The sequence below is a fragment of the Phyllostomus discolor genome, chromosome 3 (assembly GCF_004126475.2).
Source record: "Phyllostomus discolor isolate MPI-MPIP mPhyDis1 chromosome 3, mPhyDis1.pri.v3, whole genome shotgun sequence".
Lineage (NCBI taxonomy): Eukaryota > Metazoa > Chordata > Mammalia > Chiroptera > Phyllostomidae > Phyllostomus > Phyllostomus discolor.
The window spans coordinates 36,246,980-36,264,397 of NC_040905.2; the positions used below are offsets into that span (position 1 = coordinate 36,246,980).

General features: G+C 41.3%; 1 protein-coding gene and 1 long non-coding RNA gene across 6 annotated transcripts in view; one reads left to right on the top strand and one right to left on the bottom strand.

Moving 5' to 3' along the window:
• Positions 1-10,595: 10,595 nt before the first annotated feature.
• Positions 10,596-10,993, top strand: LOC118499438. Its single transcript, XR_004901920.1, has 2 exons — positions 10,596-10,712; positions 10,842-10,993. It is a non-coding gene; the product is annotated as an uncharacterized LOC118499438 (long non-coding RNA).
• Positions 10,994-14,262: 3,269 nt separating this feature from the next.
• Positions 14,263-17,418, bottom strand: part of ELOVL7 (ELOVL fatty acid elongase 7) — an 83,206-nt gene continuing 80,050 nt past the window's right edge. For 4 of the 5 annotated variants that reach the window (XM_028514264.2, XM_036020311.1, XM_036020310.1 and 1 more), the window contains one exon: positions 14,263-16,454. In XM_028514264.2, coding sequence (XP_028370065.1) covers positions 16,245-16,454 — 210 coding nt within the window. In that variant the 3' untranslated portion in view covers positions 14,263-16,244. The remainder of the gene's footprint in view (positions 16,455-17,418) is intronic. The other variant, XR_004901919.1, reaches the window with a different exon arrangement.

Sequence of the window (17,418 nt, forward strand, 5' to 3'; positions counted from 1 at the left end):
GCTTAAAAACATCTGGAAAATATAAAACCATACTATTTCATTGAAACAATTGAATAGTATTTTTATTTCAGTATTTAAAAATCAATGCCACAAAGAAATACAAAGCTTTACATTCATTTCATTTATTCAACATGCAGGAGTACCTACTACATGTCAGGCACTGTTCCAGTCATTGGAATATGGTAGATAAAACAAAGCCCTTATTTCCAGAAATGGACATCCTAGCAGGTGAGAGGACAAGTCAACTATGATGCATTTTTAAAAATATATGTATATACCAGGTGGTTATTGAGCACAAGATATTGAACAGAGAATTTCTTGGAGGCAGCAGCAGAGAGCCCTGGCAAGCAAGGCCCACGGGCCACAAACACACACAGAGGTCCGAGGAGCCCAGTGTGGGGCCGTGGTCAGCAGCACAAAGCCAGACAGGGTGAAAATGAGACTGTGAGGCAAAGCTGCTGGGGAACAAGGAAGGTCTGTGAGCCGGGGTTGGGGCAGGGTGTGTGTACGTGTTGGGCTATCGCACAGAGTAACAAAGGCCACAATGGTGGTTGTGTCCGCCTACAACACTGCCGCTTGTATGTTCTTTCAGAGCCAAGTAACTGAAACTGGCTCGGCTGTAAAATACAAAATCATTTTAAGCATTTGTCCTTACTGATGATGATTACTTTATATTTTATTCTTTTGTTTACCTCTGGCACAGATCATCTTTCTTTCAACTTTTTATTGGATTATAACATATGGAGAGAAAAGCGCAAGAGATTAGCAGTATAGCATTTGGGTAATTTTCACACACTAAACATGTCCTCGTAACCAGCACCCAGATCACAAAACAAAAATGACCAGCACTGAGCAGGCCTCCTCATGCCACCTCCAGCCTCCCGCCCCGCGACCAAGGTTAACAGAAGCAGATCATGCACTTGTAAGGAAAAAAAGAAACAAGAAAGCGTACCCCAGACCAAAGAGGGAACAGCAGCCAACTCACAAATTACCACGAATTTAGTCATCTTCATTGTAACTCAAAAACCAACTAAGAAAGCAGAGGGATGAAAGGATTTTCTTTAGAGGACAAAAACCCAGCATTTGGTTTCAAGCTTGACTGGGTATACCATTTATGGATTCTCTCTCTTTCATTTAAAATTAAAGAGAGACTTTCTAGACATTCAAACCTGCTCCACTGCATTTTTTTAATCTAACTTTCTCTGTTGCTCCTGGAATTAACAATGGGCAGTGCTTTGAGTCCAGCTCCAACAAGGGATTAGGAGGGCGAGTGGCTCACTTTCAAGTTGTCCCCAGCTCATCCACACACCGGGACCCTGGAGATGCTCAATAGAACCCAGATGCCGGATGCAAGGCTGTTCCAGGTCCCCTGACAGTAGCCCCTCAGGGGAGAGAGGACACCAGAGGAGTGACCACAAAAATGCCAGAATCATGAGACCCCCTCCTGCGGGCAAGCTGTGGCCTGGGGGAGGGGTTCTGCAGGCCCTGCCAGGAAGCGTCCTGACAACTAGGCAGTATCCTGGAAGAGAGTGACTCTTGCCTGTTCACTTGTACTTGAAGCTGAAGTTACCAGAAGCAGCATTTTAAAGGAATGTTAGGTAAAGGCCATGAGGAGAGTTGTCCGGTTTCCAAACCGGGCCAGGAGAAATACAGAACCCAAGGAGCTGGGAGGAAAGAGGATATGATGAGCTCGGAGGCTGAGGCAGAGCCTGGAGTAACTACAGGTGCAGTGCAAATAGCTAGAACCAAGTTTCGGCCAGAAGCTTTAAGAGACCGGGACCACAACATCATCTGCTAAGAATTCTTGCCCCCAAAATGCAACGTAAACCTGACCTCAATGTAATGTTTTAACTACCAGTTTATGAGAAATGTAGAGGTTAGGAGAATATGAGGGGTTGCAACCAGCAAAATCTGGAATGTGGGAGGTTCCATAAATGACCAGGTGTGTGCAATTGCAAGGAAGACGGAGGCTGGAAGGTGAAGGGAGAACCCAAAAGAGATTTAAGAAACAAATCAATTCATCACAGTGTGGGGGCATTATTTGGATCATAATTCAACCAACTATAAAAATAACAAAAACTAGAAGTTTTAAAAGCAATTAGAAAATTGGAAGCCAGAATACTAAGTACATATTTGAAAATAAACAAAAAGTGGACTTTAAAATTTTAAGTGTGGTAATTGTATTATAGTCATTTTTTTTAAAGACTCCTTAATGTCTTAGGGCAGTGGTTTTAGAACTTTACATGCCTCAGAGTCACCTGCAGGAGTACTTAAAACAGACTGCTGGGCCCTGCCCCAGAGTTCCTGATACCTCAGCACTTCACTGGGACCTGAGAACCTCCATTTCTAACAAGCTGGATGATGGATACATGCAGGTTCATATTACTATTCTGTCTATTTTTGTTATGTTTAAAATTTCTAATTTAGAAAGACTTTTATAGGATAAGGAAAAAGAAATAATAGAAAAATTACTTGACAATATCCAATTCTCATTCCTGATTAAAAAAATAAAACTCTCAACAAACTGGGGAACAGAAGAAAGTTCTTCAACCTAATACTAATAAAAATCTATGAAAATACTCCAGCTAGTATCAGCCATAATGGCCAAGACTGAAAACTTTCTCCCCAAGACCAACAAAAAGACAATGATGTCTTTTTTCTCCATTTCTATTTAACATCATACTGGTGGCTCTAACCACTGCAATGAGGCAAGGAAAGGAAATAAAAAAGCATCCATTGGAAAGAAAAAGTTAAACCGTCTTTATTTGTAGACAACCAGCATCTATATAGAAAACCCTATGAGGTCTACAAAATAGCTACCAAAACTAATGTAGAAGTTTTACAATACTGTGGCCACAGAGAGGGATGAAGCAGGGTAGGGGCTGGATGGCTGTAGGGGATGGATGATTGTGAGGACTGGATGGCTGCAGGGGCAGGGCTTTCTCTCTCTTCTCTACAGCCCCAAGGAGCTTTTTGCCTTTCTGAGCCTGCAACCTGTCACAACCTGGAGGCCCCAGTTGGGTTACTTGTCTTCCCTGACTGATATTGGGAGTGATACTTATTCCTCAGTTAATCATATTTCCACATGGAAAGACTTGCCTTGAAGCAGCCATTCTCAAACTTATCAACACATTGGAACCACTTGGGGAGTTTCCAAAACTACTGATGCCTGGCTTCCACCCACACAGATTATGACTTAATGGCTCTGGGTTATGGTGTGGGCAGAAGATCCCAGTGATTCTGAAGTGCAATCTAGTTTGAGAACCACTGTCTCAGAGTAATATTTCTTGCCTTGCAACTTCTCTGAACAGTGAGTTTAGAAGTGAAACTGGGCAAGAATGGCTCAGGCCCTGCAGGGGTTTCTGTGGGATCTGCCTACCTACAAAGTTTACCAAGCCTGTTTTGCTGCTCTGAGCCATACATTTTATAATAAGAGGCCCTGTGGCAAGGGGCAGAGGGAACAGGAGGTGGCAGAAGCCTGTGGTTCTCTACAAGTGACTTCAGCCAGGTGAGTCTATCTAATTTGGGTATAAGGAAGGATCAGCAAGCCCACTCAGTCAACAGGCCTAAACCATCTTCTCCTAACTGCTTACCTCTCTAATTTTCACCTGGGAAAATTTCAAACCTTCAGAAAAGTTGAAAGAACAGTCCCATGACACCTATATGCCCTCCAAATACATTCATCAATTGTTAACACTGTGCTCCATTTGCGCTCGCATGCTCTCTCGCTCTCTCTCTCGTGGCTGGGGGAAAGCTGAACCTATGCAGTTCAATAAGCATCTCCTAAGAACAAGGGCATTTTTCTACTTGACCATGATACCATTTTTACTCCCAGGAAGTTTAACAAATATACATTATCTAATATACAATCCATTATTAAATTTCTCCAATTTATCACAAAATTTCCTTTATACTTCTTTTTTATTTAATCTTTATGGTATTTTCCCCATTACCATTTAGTCCTCTTACGTCCCCCTCCTCCCAGCAACCACCACTCTGTTGTCCGTGTCCACGAGTCCTTTATACTTAAAGACTGTACACTGCATAGTTATCTTGTCTCTTTCCTCTTCGTAATCTGGAATAATCTCCCTCCTTTTTATGAGACACTGACAAATTTGAAAAGGCCAGACTGACTGTGTCACAGAGTATGCCATAATGATGCTTCCTTATTATTAGACTCATATTAAATATTTAGCAAGAGTACTATTCATGATGTTTTCTGCCTATTGCATCACATCAGAAAGAACATGTCGGTTTGTCCCATTTTCTCTGATGCTGAACTTAATCATTTGGTTAACACAGTACCCACTGATCTCCTCATTTTAAAGGTTTCTTTTATACTTAAAAAACAATCTGTAGGGTGATTATATGAAATCATATGAATATTCTGTTTCTCAACAAATTCATACCCAGTGGTTTTTGCATCCTTTGAAAACCTGTGATTACAACCATGGTTGCAAATAGCAATGTTTTAACTCTATCACACCTTCTACAGTTTTTAACTAGCATCCTGTGTAAAGAGCTCTCCGCACCTTCACTCCACTTCCTGGTTTTTTTGAGAATCATTATGAACTCATGAATATTTTGTTTATTAATGAATGATGATCCATTACTACTATCTTTTTGAAACCAGCTTCTGTGTCCTTTCAACATATCCCAGTAATCTTTGAGCAGTGTCTTTATTTCTACAACAGGTTTCCAGCTCATCAGATATAGTTCCTTCTGCAGGCCTGAACTCCTCCGTTCCTCCAAGAGTCTCCATTCCTCTTATTTGGAAATGGTATTTTTATACCATTTTTCTTTAGTACTTGTAGTGAAGTTTTTATTTTTACCTGCCTGGCTCCTGAATCTATCTCCAAGTTCTTTCTCAACTCAGGCAGGGGCAAAAATAAGATGTCATGAATTAATCCTTCTATGCCTCGACACCAGACCTAGTATGATACAGAACACACCCACACCTTATCATTTAAATACTGATTGACTTTTATATTAATTTAACAAATATTTTTGTGTGAGGGATTCTTCTGCACAGGGCTGTGCGAAGCACCCAGGATGAAATCTGAAGCAAGACAAGCACAGCTGTGGCCTTCATGGAGCTTACGGTCTAGAAGGCAGAACAAACATCAGCTAGAAGATCATACAAATATTGAACCGAAAATACTGTGCACACTCTAAAAACGGGCACAATGAGTGCTAGGCATACAACAGGGAATCTGACATACTCCAGGTAGTTAGTGAAAGCATCCTGAAAAATAAGAACTCGGATCTAAGACCTGAAAAAATGGATGGGGGCAAGGGGGTTGTATATACGCTGGGGGCAGCGGTGGTGGTGACAGAGGGGTAGGGAGGTAGTCAATGGAGTAGGTTCCAGGCAGTGGTAAAAAGAGGAACTCAGAGTACTTGAGAAGGCAAAAGAATGTTGAGATCTTGATACAGGCAAAAAATAGGGACAGGAGCTATCAGAGTGGCTGGAGGGCTGGGCAGATGTTGACTCCATTGGGCCTTGAGAGCAAGTTAAGGATTTTAGTTTTTAATCATCCATAAATGGGAAGCCATTAAAAGGTTTATGCAGGAAAGAGACATGATTGGATTTATATTTTAAAATGAATATTGGCTAACGCAGAAAAGATTGGCTGGGCAAGGGTGCATGTTAGCATTCCAGGTGGAAGGCTCTTTACAGTTGTGCATAGCGAGTGTTCTAGGGCGGTGGCTGTGACATATCAGTCACTTCCTGTCACCAAAGCAAGCACACACCCATTTTGTGGTTCTCTAAATATTTCTGTAGACCATGGGAAATCTAATTACGGGCTCTACCCTAAGCTCTCCCCAGCAGCCCCTACGCTCTGTTTCCCTTTTTTCTTTTATACTCAGATAAGTAAATACAAAAATGAGATGGGAGTTCATAGTAGGGGTTTTGGAACACAGAGGCACACAAAGCCAGTAAACACGTCTTGCAGGGGCTCCGGAGGTCTCTGGAGGACGGGAAAGAGATGGCACAGGAACTTGGAATTTTGTCTGGATCTTTTGCGGGAAGGAGAAACGATGGGTGAGAGGCGAAGGGGGCAGGTGTCTGAGCGCAGGGCTTACCTTCCCCCTTCCCTCACTCCAAAGGATCTGTCCTTTTAACACCATACAGACATGTGGTCTCACTAGGAACCCGGCCTGTCCCAGCCTTGGAAACAGTTTGACATAGAGAACAGTGGGAATGGTGAATGCAGAGCAGCAAGGCTGGAGGTTGGTCGTCAGGTGGGGCAGGTAAAATGTTCTGAGAGATGGAGAATTTTAGCAGTGATGTGTGGAAGGGAGTACAGAGAATAACCCAAATGATTCCTTAAAACCATATAAAATCCGTATGCTATGTGAAAGTGTTTGAACACATTTTTAAAAGCTTTCCAAGTCTTTTCACAATACTAGCATAATCTAGTAAATGTAAAGGGAAAAGAGTAACATAAAAGTCACACCATCTTAACCATTTTCAAGTGTACAGTTCAGCAGTGTTAAGTACATTCACATTGTTGTGCAACTGATTTCCAGAACTCTTTTCATCTTGCAAAACTGAAACTCTGTACCCATTAAATACTAACTCCCCACTCCTCCCTCCCCCAGACCCTGGCAACCACCCTTCTACTTTCCGTTTCTGACTTTGACTACCTCATGCAAGTGGAATCATACAGTATTTGTCTTTTTAGCTTATTTTATTTACCATAATGTCCTCAAGATTCATCATGTTGACATGTGTCAGAATTTCCTTCTTTTTTTCTAAGCTAAATAATATTCTATTATGCATAAATACCACCTGCAATTGTGAATCCCGGGTGACAAAAGATTTTCAAAGTAGTCGTTATATTTAGTTGGGAGATTTATATGCACCCCCGCCCCCACCGCCCACCAAGGAAGACCAAGAAGAGTCTGCAGAATCAGTCCATGGTAGTCATCAGGAGCCCAGGAGGAAGAAGTTGGCAAAGTTGTCTAAGTAAGAAGGAATCTGCTAGATACGAAACACAATCTCACTCCCCACGGCCGGCACCACTGCCCAGCAGCACCAGGTGCTGCTCTCCCTCCTGTGGTCAGGGACAAGGGACCAGGTGCCACTCCTTTGAAAGAGTTCTTGACCAGGACAAAATAAATTGTAGTTTTATACCAAAGTGCTCTCCAGTGGAAGAAGTAAATAATGACAAAGGGAGTGTGTTTTAAGTGAGGGATTGCATGTTAGGCTACTTTGCCGATAGGTGTGAAACTGATTCATATTCTTAAAATCACAGCATTAAAAGTTTCTCTCTTGGCAACTGTGATTAGTCTTACAATGGGTAGGGGGATTGTGAAAAGCATTTATCTTGATTCACTTCATAAAATGGTACGAAGAAGAAAACAGAAAAGTACTGTATACAGTATACAGGCTTGGAAAAGACATGGATATAGTACCATCCTATAAGCAATCAGTCCCCATGACACCACAGGGCTGTCAAGGACAGAAACCAGGATGACACTGCATTGAGCTCTGTAGTCATCTCAGGGCTGAAAGCTGGTTCAGAGACCTCCCAGACGTGAGGCCCCGGGCAGTTCATTTCAATAACATGGGGAGAGTAACAACTTCACTGTGAGGATATACTATCTCTACATGTCAGGTAGAATTCTTAGTCCACAAACTCATGACCCCAAGAAATAGAACTTCAATTTTTTAATAGTTACACTGAATTTCTAACTTTAACATTTATTCTTACTAGTTTGGTACTATTTACTTTTAACAGATAAAAATATACCCTCAGTTCTTTCCACAGTTTTATCAAGGTGTGGGAGGGTGGGGGGGCTAGAATATGCCTTTTGTCATTTGACATTAGAGACGGCTCCCACCATGTCCATTGACCCTCCCTCTCCACCCCTCTCCACGGATTCAACAGCTCCTTTCTACATTAGAACCAGCCTCAAGGCCCGGAAATCTTTACCAGGCCCTCTCTGGCCCTGTCTAGACCACATACTATCTCTAGAGACACTATCAGAGAGAAGGTGCAGGTTCCCTGCTCTCAGGAATGCAAAGGTATCTGTCAGCCTCTTCAGATCCATTCCCTACCACTCCCTAGAGAATTAAAATACATCCATCCCCCCACACCCGAAAATTAATATAATCCACAGTATTTCTGAGGGGATATGTTGTACATGTATATTGTTTAACAACACAGAAGTTCAGGCAGCCCTCTATAATCAAACACATTCATATACTTCTTAAAGATTTTATTTATTTCTAGAGAGGGAGAGGAACATCAATCGGTTGCCTCTTGCATGTCTCTAACTGGGAGCCTGGCCCACAACCCAGGCATGTGCACAGACCTTGAATCAAACTGGTAACCTCTCGGTTTGTGGGAGGATGCCCAAATCACTGAGTCAGACCACTCAGGGCAAACACATTCTATTTCTACATTAAAATATATGAACATTTGCCCTATGTGGATGAATAAGAAAATAAACAGCCTCTCAAGTTTGGCTACCAACTAGTGTGCTGTGAATTTACAAACTTTGGGTCCCAGGCCTTTTGGATTTTGTAATCATAGGAAAAGATCGTGGATCTACAGTTGAATTTGAGTCAGTTGCATGTGGGTATGATGTAACTCCACTGTAGTGCAATAAAAATTCAAACAAGGAAAGTGCTCCTAAGGGATAATAAGATCTGTAAAGATTTCATGAAGGAGAAACATTGAAAGAAGACTGGAGAATGTATGGAAATATGCAAAGATCAGAAAATAAAATGCACAAAACTAAAAATATCAAACTGCGGTGAGAATGTAGAGCAACTGGAACTCTCACTCAGTGCTGGTGGGAATGCAAAATGGCAGAGCCACTTTGGAAGACACTCAGGCATTTCCCTGACAAACTTAAACATGTCTTTCTATACAACCCAGCAGCTGTGCTCCCGTGTATTTACCCACCTGATCTGAAAACCAACGTGCACACAAAACCTGACATGTGAATGTTTATAGCAGCTTTATTCATAATCACCCCCAAAGTGGAAGCAACCAAAATGTCCTTCAATAGGCAAATGGATAAAAAACAATGGAGTATTATAGAGCAGAAAAAAAAAAGAAATAAGCTATCAAACTATAGAAAGACATGGAAGAATTTTAAATACATATTTATAAGTGGAACTATCCAATCTAAAAAGGCTGCATACTACATGATTTCATTTATATGACATTCCGGAAAAGGCAAACCCATAGAGATGGCAGACAGGTCAGTGGATGCCAGAAGTTCAAGGTAGGGAAGGGTTGAACCAGTGACATGTAGAGGGTTTTTCGGGCTTGAAACAGTTTCATATGATACCATAATCGTGGATATATAACACCACATGTTTGTCAAAACTCAAAGCACTTTACAGCCTAAAGAGTCAACCTTAAAGAATGCAAAACATTTAAAATCATTTAGAAGTAGAGAAGGTCCTGGGAAGAAATGTAGAATGTGACAAAAGAACCTAACTGTATTACAAATATATGAAACAACGTCACTGAAGAAGATGAGGGAGAAAGACGCTGACCTAAGCAATTCTGGAAATAAGCAAAGTTTGCATATGAACGACAAAAGGAACTCTAGTTGATCAAGTGGGGTATGGGTTACCAATTCTGAAGCCACTGTACATGCACACTAGACTGGAACTATTAAGTAAGTAAATGGCAAATGGAGTTACAGACAATAAGAGGCAAAGGCTAGAATGGTCCATGTGGTAATGGATCACATTTGGAGATATCAATATGAATTGTTTATCCTAGTACAGATACAGAGAGTTACATATAGAAATACTTATAGATATGTGAATATACTCTGCTTAGTGTGCACACATCTTCCCTGCTGTGTCAGCTGAGAGGCCTTAGAGACAATGACACTCCAGGAGAAATTAGCATACCTTGTGCCAGCTCTTGGTTTCTAAAACCATTCTCCAAGCAAAGAATTGGAAAATTGGCTGATCTAACACTAGGGCAGGAAATATATAAGATGAGCTGGGAGCATCTTGTAGTGCCAGAAAGTAAGGAAGTGGGTGTATGTCAAAGTGACATACTCACATAGTGACATAGGCAACTTACCCATGCAGAAGAATTCTAAATAGTTTATGCAGATATGTTGCCCTCAAGGGGGTATTTTTTTTAGAGAGGGGAACAAGGGAGGGAGAAAAACATCAGTAAGAAAGAGAAATATCAATTAGCTGCCTCTAGCCTATGCCCTTACTGAAGACCAAACCACAACCCAAGCATGGCCTCAACCAGGAGTTGAATCCATGACCTTTCAGTTTTGTGGGACAATGCCCAACCAGCTGGGCCACACTGGCCAGGGCAAGTGTCTGTATGCAGTTACTCCCTTCCAAAAAATAAAGTATAAAAGGAGAAGGAAAAAGAGTAACATTACCTCAACCAGGTGGTCAAGGTTAACTTCAATAAAGTTAAAGTCATACTGATAGTATGTACCCTTGATATGACACCCATGATAAGAATACTTTACCTCTATTGTTTTCCTCCTAAAAACTAATTTAATCATGAGGAAAACACCTGACAAATTCCAGTGGAGAGATATTTCCCTTCTGTAATATGCCAGCCATTGTGCTACATACTGGCAATGAACAAAACAAACCACAAGGTCTGCCCTGAGGACAAGACTACCCTCCTTTATAATGAGGAAGACAGTCAATACACAAGATAAATTACAACTAAGTCAATTGTATGGCATGTTAAAAGGTACCAAGTGCTGTATGGAAGAAAGAGTAGAGAGACATCAAGGCACAGGTTATAATGTAAACAGGGACTTACTGAGAAAGTGATGACAATATGGATACCAACTAAGTCAGTTGTACAGCGCGTTGTAAGGTAATAAGTGTTGTATGGAAGACTGAAAGAGCAAAGCAAAGAGAGACCAAGGTACAGGTTGTAATGTAAACAGAGCCTCACTGAGAAAGTGAAGTGGGAGCAAAGACTGAAGGAAGTGAGGGCCAAGCAGTTACTTGGGAAAGAGCCCCTCAGGCAGAGGCAAAAGCTGAACCAAGGGCTCTAAGATAGAAATGTGCTTAGCATGGTCCAATGGACACAAGGAGGCCGCATGACTGGGGCAGCGGGAGCCCAGGGGGCCGTCATAGGAGATGAGGTCGGAGGTACAATAGCAGGTGGGAGACAGATCATGCAGGGCCCTGCAGACCACTGTAAAAACTCTGGCTGTTTCTCCGGGTGAAACCAGATGTCACTGGAGGGTTTTGAGTAAGAGTGACATGCAGACAATGCATGGTAAGGAGGTGAGGGCAGAAGCAGTGTGAGTCAGGTATATGTTCCACAGACTGAGGCATGATATAAGGAGGGCCCAGAGTGGTCAGATTCTAGTTATCCTTTAAGGTGGAGCCTTTGGTGCTAAGTGAGAGAGGGAGAAGAGCTGAGGATGCCTCTGAGGTTGGAGGCCTTAACAACTAGAAAGAAGGCACTGCTCTGAAAGTCTGTCCCTTATTAACTCATCTAATCCCCACGCCAAACTGACGCGGGAAGTAATGGGAACCTCATCGTTCCCATTTTCAGTGAGGACACAAAGACACAGAGAGGATGTCCAGGTCACACAGCTGGTGAGGGACAGAGCCAGGATTTGACCAGACGGACTGGTTCCAGAGTCTGTGCTCTCGACCACTGCACCAAGCTTCTCTCCATGACAGCAGCCTCGTTGGATAAAAAGTCTTTATACTGGGAGAAAAATTTATTAATACCAAGGATAATTCTATCATCTAGGCAAAAGTATCTGGGCCTGAAGTAGGGTGTTTGGCTCTAGAATAAAAAGAAACAAAGGAACAGATTCATGGGCAAGGTAACACAAAGCAGGCACAAGAGACACTGACAGGGATTTGTGCAGCTTTTCAGACTGAAAACATCAGCTCTGAATGCTCAGCTTTCACAGTCAGACCGTCAGATGCTTACATCATCCCTATTGAAGTTGGCGAGTACAAGGCAAAGAATGGCCCCTGGTGTAGGCTGGGCACTTCAAGCCATTATGACCTTGTAACAAGCTTTCGCTCTGTAGTAACCAAACTATTCCCACATATAATGGAATATCGTGGGCCTTGGAATATATAGAAGATACAGCAATATTTCCATAATGCTGCAGGCTGAATGTAAACACAAAGGCTCTTTGGATGTTAATAGCATTGTAGTTTGAAAGAATTGGGGGGTTATATGTGCATGTACAGTCTGACCTGATACCAGCTGTCAGTAAAAGCCATGACAACATCCAGATAACCACATAAAAGTAAGAGCCTTCTAGTCCTTGCTCTGGGACAGCCTAGTATCACAGGACATGCTATGAACCTGTTCCACCGTTGGAAACATCTGCTGGAAACATTTACAACTTTTATCCCAACCCATCCCAATCAACACACACTGTATTCTACCTGAAGTGGGAAGAACCATGATGCTTGCCCTGTCTTAAGCTAGGAACTCACTTTCTTTTCCTTCCCACTCAACTCTGCTGAGTCTGTATCTCTGTGCATATGTTATTTCATATTTTTATCAATTACTACAAAGGGCTTTTAAATACATCATCTCATTTAAGCCACACAACAATCCAGCAAGAAGAACATGTACTAGTATTCTAATTTTGTAGAGGAAGAAACAAAAGGTGAGAGAGGTTAACCAGCTTGTCCAAGGTCACATGGCAGCTAACACCCATGCCTCACAGCTTCAAATGCAGCCGGATTTCCACACCACCATGCCACTGCCCTGGACCGTGCTACACGTTCCAACTTTGGCAGGTCCATCTCCAGATCCAACTCACCATAAGGTCTCACTCGTCAGCCTCTTTATTTCCATCACACACAGCGGCTCTCTTCACCTTACCTTTAATAAACTTATTTAACTTTGCTTTTATTGTCTCATGCCCCCACCCAACCCCTCTCTACCAGGTGACACTTCTTAAGGTACCACTTTGAGCACATCTCTTCTCTCTCACAAACCACTGAATACTCCCACTCACCTGGAGAATCCTCCCAGACGCTGCTGCAGCAGCGCCTCCCCGTGTCAAAGCCTGCCTCCCTAGCTGGCCTCATTTCTCTATAAGCACCTACGGGAAGCCTCACTATGACTGGTCCATTGGCCATTCCTGTAACTTTTCTAATACATTCCTTCTGCTGGCCTTTGATTTGTTATTTCTTTTTACTTAGAACACCTTGCCCATTAACCCACCACCCATTTTGAAATTCTGTACGTCTTAAACACAGAACTCAAGCTCACACTTCTTCATAGAGCCTTTCCTGTTTGCCAAGTGACAGGATTTCTACCCATGCAGCAACTGTCATACACTGTCCTGTAACATAATTTCCTCTACCAGTCTGTGAGCTCCAGGAGGTCCCAACTACGCCACAGGCATCTCTATCACTCTAACGTCTAGCACAGGGCTCTGAACATAGCAAGTATACAACAGATGTGTAAAATGCTTTGGATAAATGAGACTTTAGGTTAAAAACCACCTACCCATGCAAACATATGCAGTTAGAGTCCAAATGAAAGACACACACACACAATGCCACAAATCTGTTATAATATACACACGTACGCACACATGTAACACCACTAATTTATTATAATACACAGACACACAACCAAAACTAACAATCTCCAGGGGTCTCTCCAGTCTTTAAAAACATGACAGAAAGACAGATAGAATGAGAAAATGTAACCTCATAATCTTATAATTTAGATAATATAATCTACTCAATTAAGAATTCTACTAAGTTAAAACTGTAAAATTGCAATGTCCCTTACACACTCAAAGTTTTGCATTTCTATTTATTTATAATAATATGTCCTCAAGGGTTCATAGAGCCTTATGTCATAAACCAGATTTTGTAATCGGGCTCTTTATCTGTTAAGTGGTCAAATCCAAAGGCAATAATGTCCGGAAAAGTGGGATGAAGCCCCAGGAGAAACTCTCTGTGACCCACAAAGCCCTTTAATAAAACACTGCCTGTGCAAGTTCTGCATCCAGTGTATGCATTTTGATCTGCTCATGTTTACATGGAGGACGCTTCTGCCAACTGTGATTTCTTTTCATGTAACATTCTAGCTCTCCACTTTGATTCGTGCAACTTAGGATGTTCCCCTCACATGTTGCTGTTAGCTGATAGGCATGTCAAATGTTTCAAAGACTACCATGCAGTTAGGAGAGATTGTACAAGGCAGGTTAGAAAGTATGCAAGGAAAGGAATCAAAATCTCTTGTTTTATATTCTTTTATTTCTTTTCATTTTTATGTTTTGTTTTTCGCTCTTGGTCTTTACCCTGCTGGGGTCTTTGGCAATTGTATGTATATATAGCAGCACCTACCACACCTCCTCATTTAGCACAAGCTGGATTTGAAGAAGCAAAACAAGAAAACACCTTGGGAATCCTGAGTCTCTCTGAGAGGTGAATTAGATCTCTGTTTCTTTGAGCTCTGCTCTCCCATCCTTTATTCTTTATTTTTAAAGGTATCAATTCCCCCCATTTTCAACCCTCATCTTCTTGTACTCTAAGCCAGTAAAGTCACTAAAGGTCACTTAAAGGCACATAACCTTATGAATCTGCTAAGTGTGAAAGGCCACGGAACAGATTAATAGGCTTGGAAGACACAGAACTGTGGGCAGTTACAGTGAGTAAACACTCGGACTTTGTTTACAGTAAGGATCACTGGGTGTTACACAATAACTGAGTCACACAGTGCTAATTGTTCAAAGTCATACAAGCATAAGGAGTCCTTCAAAAATACAGCATAAATATAGCAGGGAAAAATAAGCTGTAAGAAAAAATTTTTAGATGTCCAAATATTTGTGTTTCTTGGATAAAAATCTACTGATCACTAGTTTGGGTTTGAGAACAAGAGAATTTTAAAAAGTAGCAATTTTAAAGAAGCAAAATAAATTTTAGTCCTTCGTTATATAAGTTATAAGTTTGTAAAAAGAAGTTCAGGCTCTTAACAATTCTGGAAAATATTTTTTCATGCAGTATATCTAGAACAATAACTGTTATGTAGTCTCTGCTGAGAGAGATGCTTGTACAACGGAATCTTCCCTGGATGATCTCTGTGTCACCATCTGCCTCCAATCGCCTCACAGGCCACTTAAACACGTGTCTGCAAACTGCGATGGGTGGTCTGAAATCATTCACGATCTCAGGCTCCCTGCTGTGTGCTGACAACATGAGCATTCACATCTAACCAGTATACGTTTAACCAAGATAACCTTTTAAAGGACACATGGACAAAACTAAGGGGGAGGGTGGAAGCAAGGGAGGGAGGTGGGTTTGGAGGGGGTGGGGGGAAAGGTAGGGAGAAAATACAGACAACTGTAATTTAACAACAACAAAATAATTTAAAAAAAAGAATTCCCCATAAAAAAAGATAACCTTTTAAACCATGGCAATATTAGAGAGTGGCATTATAACACAACAGACTAAAATAACACAGTACTTTTCCCAGTGAAATAACATAGTACTTTTTCCATTAACAAACTCACCTCTTTCTAGAAATACACAAACATAATTGAAAAACAGTCATAGCAAAGTGTCAATTAAGCTATCAGAACAAATCACCTGTTTTCAAACATTAACCTTAGTGTCAAGTGCATCAGTGTGCTCATCAAAGTGTTACTTCTAAATACTTTATACAATCAAAGGTTGTGAGAAAGTCTTGTCAGCAAAACTGGTGGTGGGCACTCCAGAGATCCATGAAAAATTATTTTTAGTGATGTTAAATGACCAACCTATCTAAAATTCACTTAATGTTCACTTTGTTAGTTCTTTAGGACGGGAATTTAACTCTAGAATAAACACAGTGTCTTCTGAGTGTCGTCAACAAGCTACAAAGCCAGAGCCCACAGCTTGAGGTTTTCAGACCTGGCAGAGGGAATCCATTGTACAGCATCGATCTCTGTCCGTACTCAAAATAGCTAATGATATTTTTCATTTATATGGAACTTCTTTGAAAAGTACTGTACAACTTCACACAATCCTTTATTGTAACAGAATGTATCAACCAGAACCTTTAGATGAGGTTTAAAAGCAGATGAAAAACTGGCTGCTTTACTGTCAGAAGACTCCGTTATCTGGGAGTTTGAGCTCTCAAATATCAGAAACCCCCATAGCTTATCATAAAAATACAAGCTCTTGATTCTGAAAAATATACAAAATGCACTGCACATGGAAATATATCTTGATTGTCAAGGAAGATCAGGTATCAGTCTCATTCATAGATTCATGTGGTGCTCAAATTTCAGTGGTCTTTGTTTTTGCAGGTTCCATTTTTCACAGTTTTGGGCAGCCTCTGACCTTTTGTGTAAGCTCGGTACCAAAAATGGAGAAAGAGCAGCAGAAAGATGCACCCATAACTCATAATGATGTACAGAAAGACTGGAAACTGGTACTTGCAATCCTCCATGAAAAAGAACTGGCCTATGTGGATGGTGACAATAATAAACTGGACCTAACAGATGAAAGAATGAAAAATAGTTCAGACATGAAGAGTCACAATGGAGCAATGAGTTAATGCATTCTTTGCCTGCTTAGGTTTCAACACTCTCCAACCACTTCCAGGTTACAGCTGGGTAGGGAATTTTATCTTTCAATCTAACCTCCATGGGAGTGACAGTGGGTGGAAGTGTCAAAATTCAGATGGGAATGTGGATCCACTCTTCAGGGCCACCAAACTGCACAACTCCAGAGACCTCAGGCCAATGTCCCTGGAGCTGGGTGACGTGCCAGCCCTGTCACACGCAGAAAGCCATCAGGGCAGTTTTTCTGCAAGTCTTTGACATGAGTCCTTAACTGCTGAGATGCTCACAAGGTCATTGCCTTATGGCCTAATATTTAGGCTAGTTTTAATTTCAGATAGTTTGCTGTTAGATCAGGTGTTTCAATTATGTGGAAATAAAAACACTCTAATTAGAGCCCTGCCAATTTTGTAGGAGCCAAAGTGTCTGAGTCTCCATCTCTGCCATTTGCCCTCCACTGTCATAGATAAAAAATATATCCTATCTGCCAACAGCAGCAGACACTCTGCAAGGACTGAGACAGGTTTAGGGACCCTCCCAGTGATGCCCAAAGACTGTGTTCTAGAACATTCCACACAATCTTAAGGGGATACTTCTGGGTTAATGTCAGATTTTACTTTGTATATATTTTTTTCTCCTTAAAATTGAAAGTCAACATGTGTTCTTTAGAAAAGTAAAAATCTATAAATAAAAATAAATAATAGTTACCCACGATACATTCAGTTATCACTATAGTTAAGAGTTCCACATAGTTTCTTTTATTATCACCATCAGCTTTTCTTATACTATATTAAAGAACTTCTGTGACATTTTTGTGCAGTAGCTATAATTATTCCTCTCATTTTGCAGAAGAAGAAATGAAACCTTAGGAAGCCTAAGCGACATCCTCAGCATTCT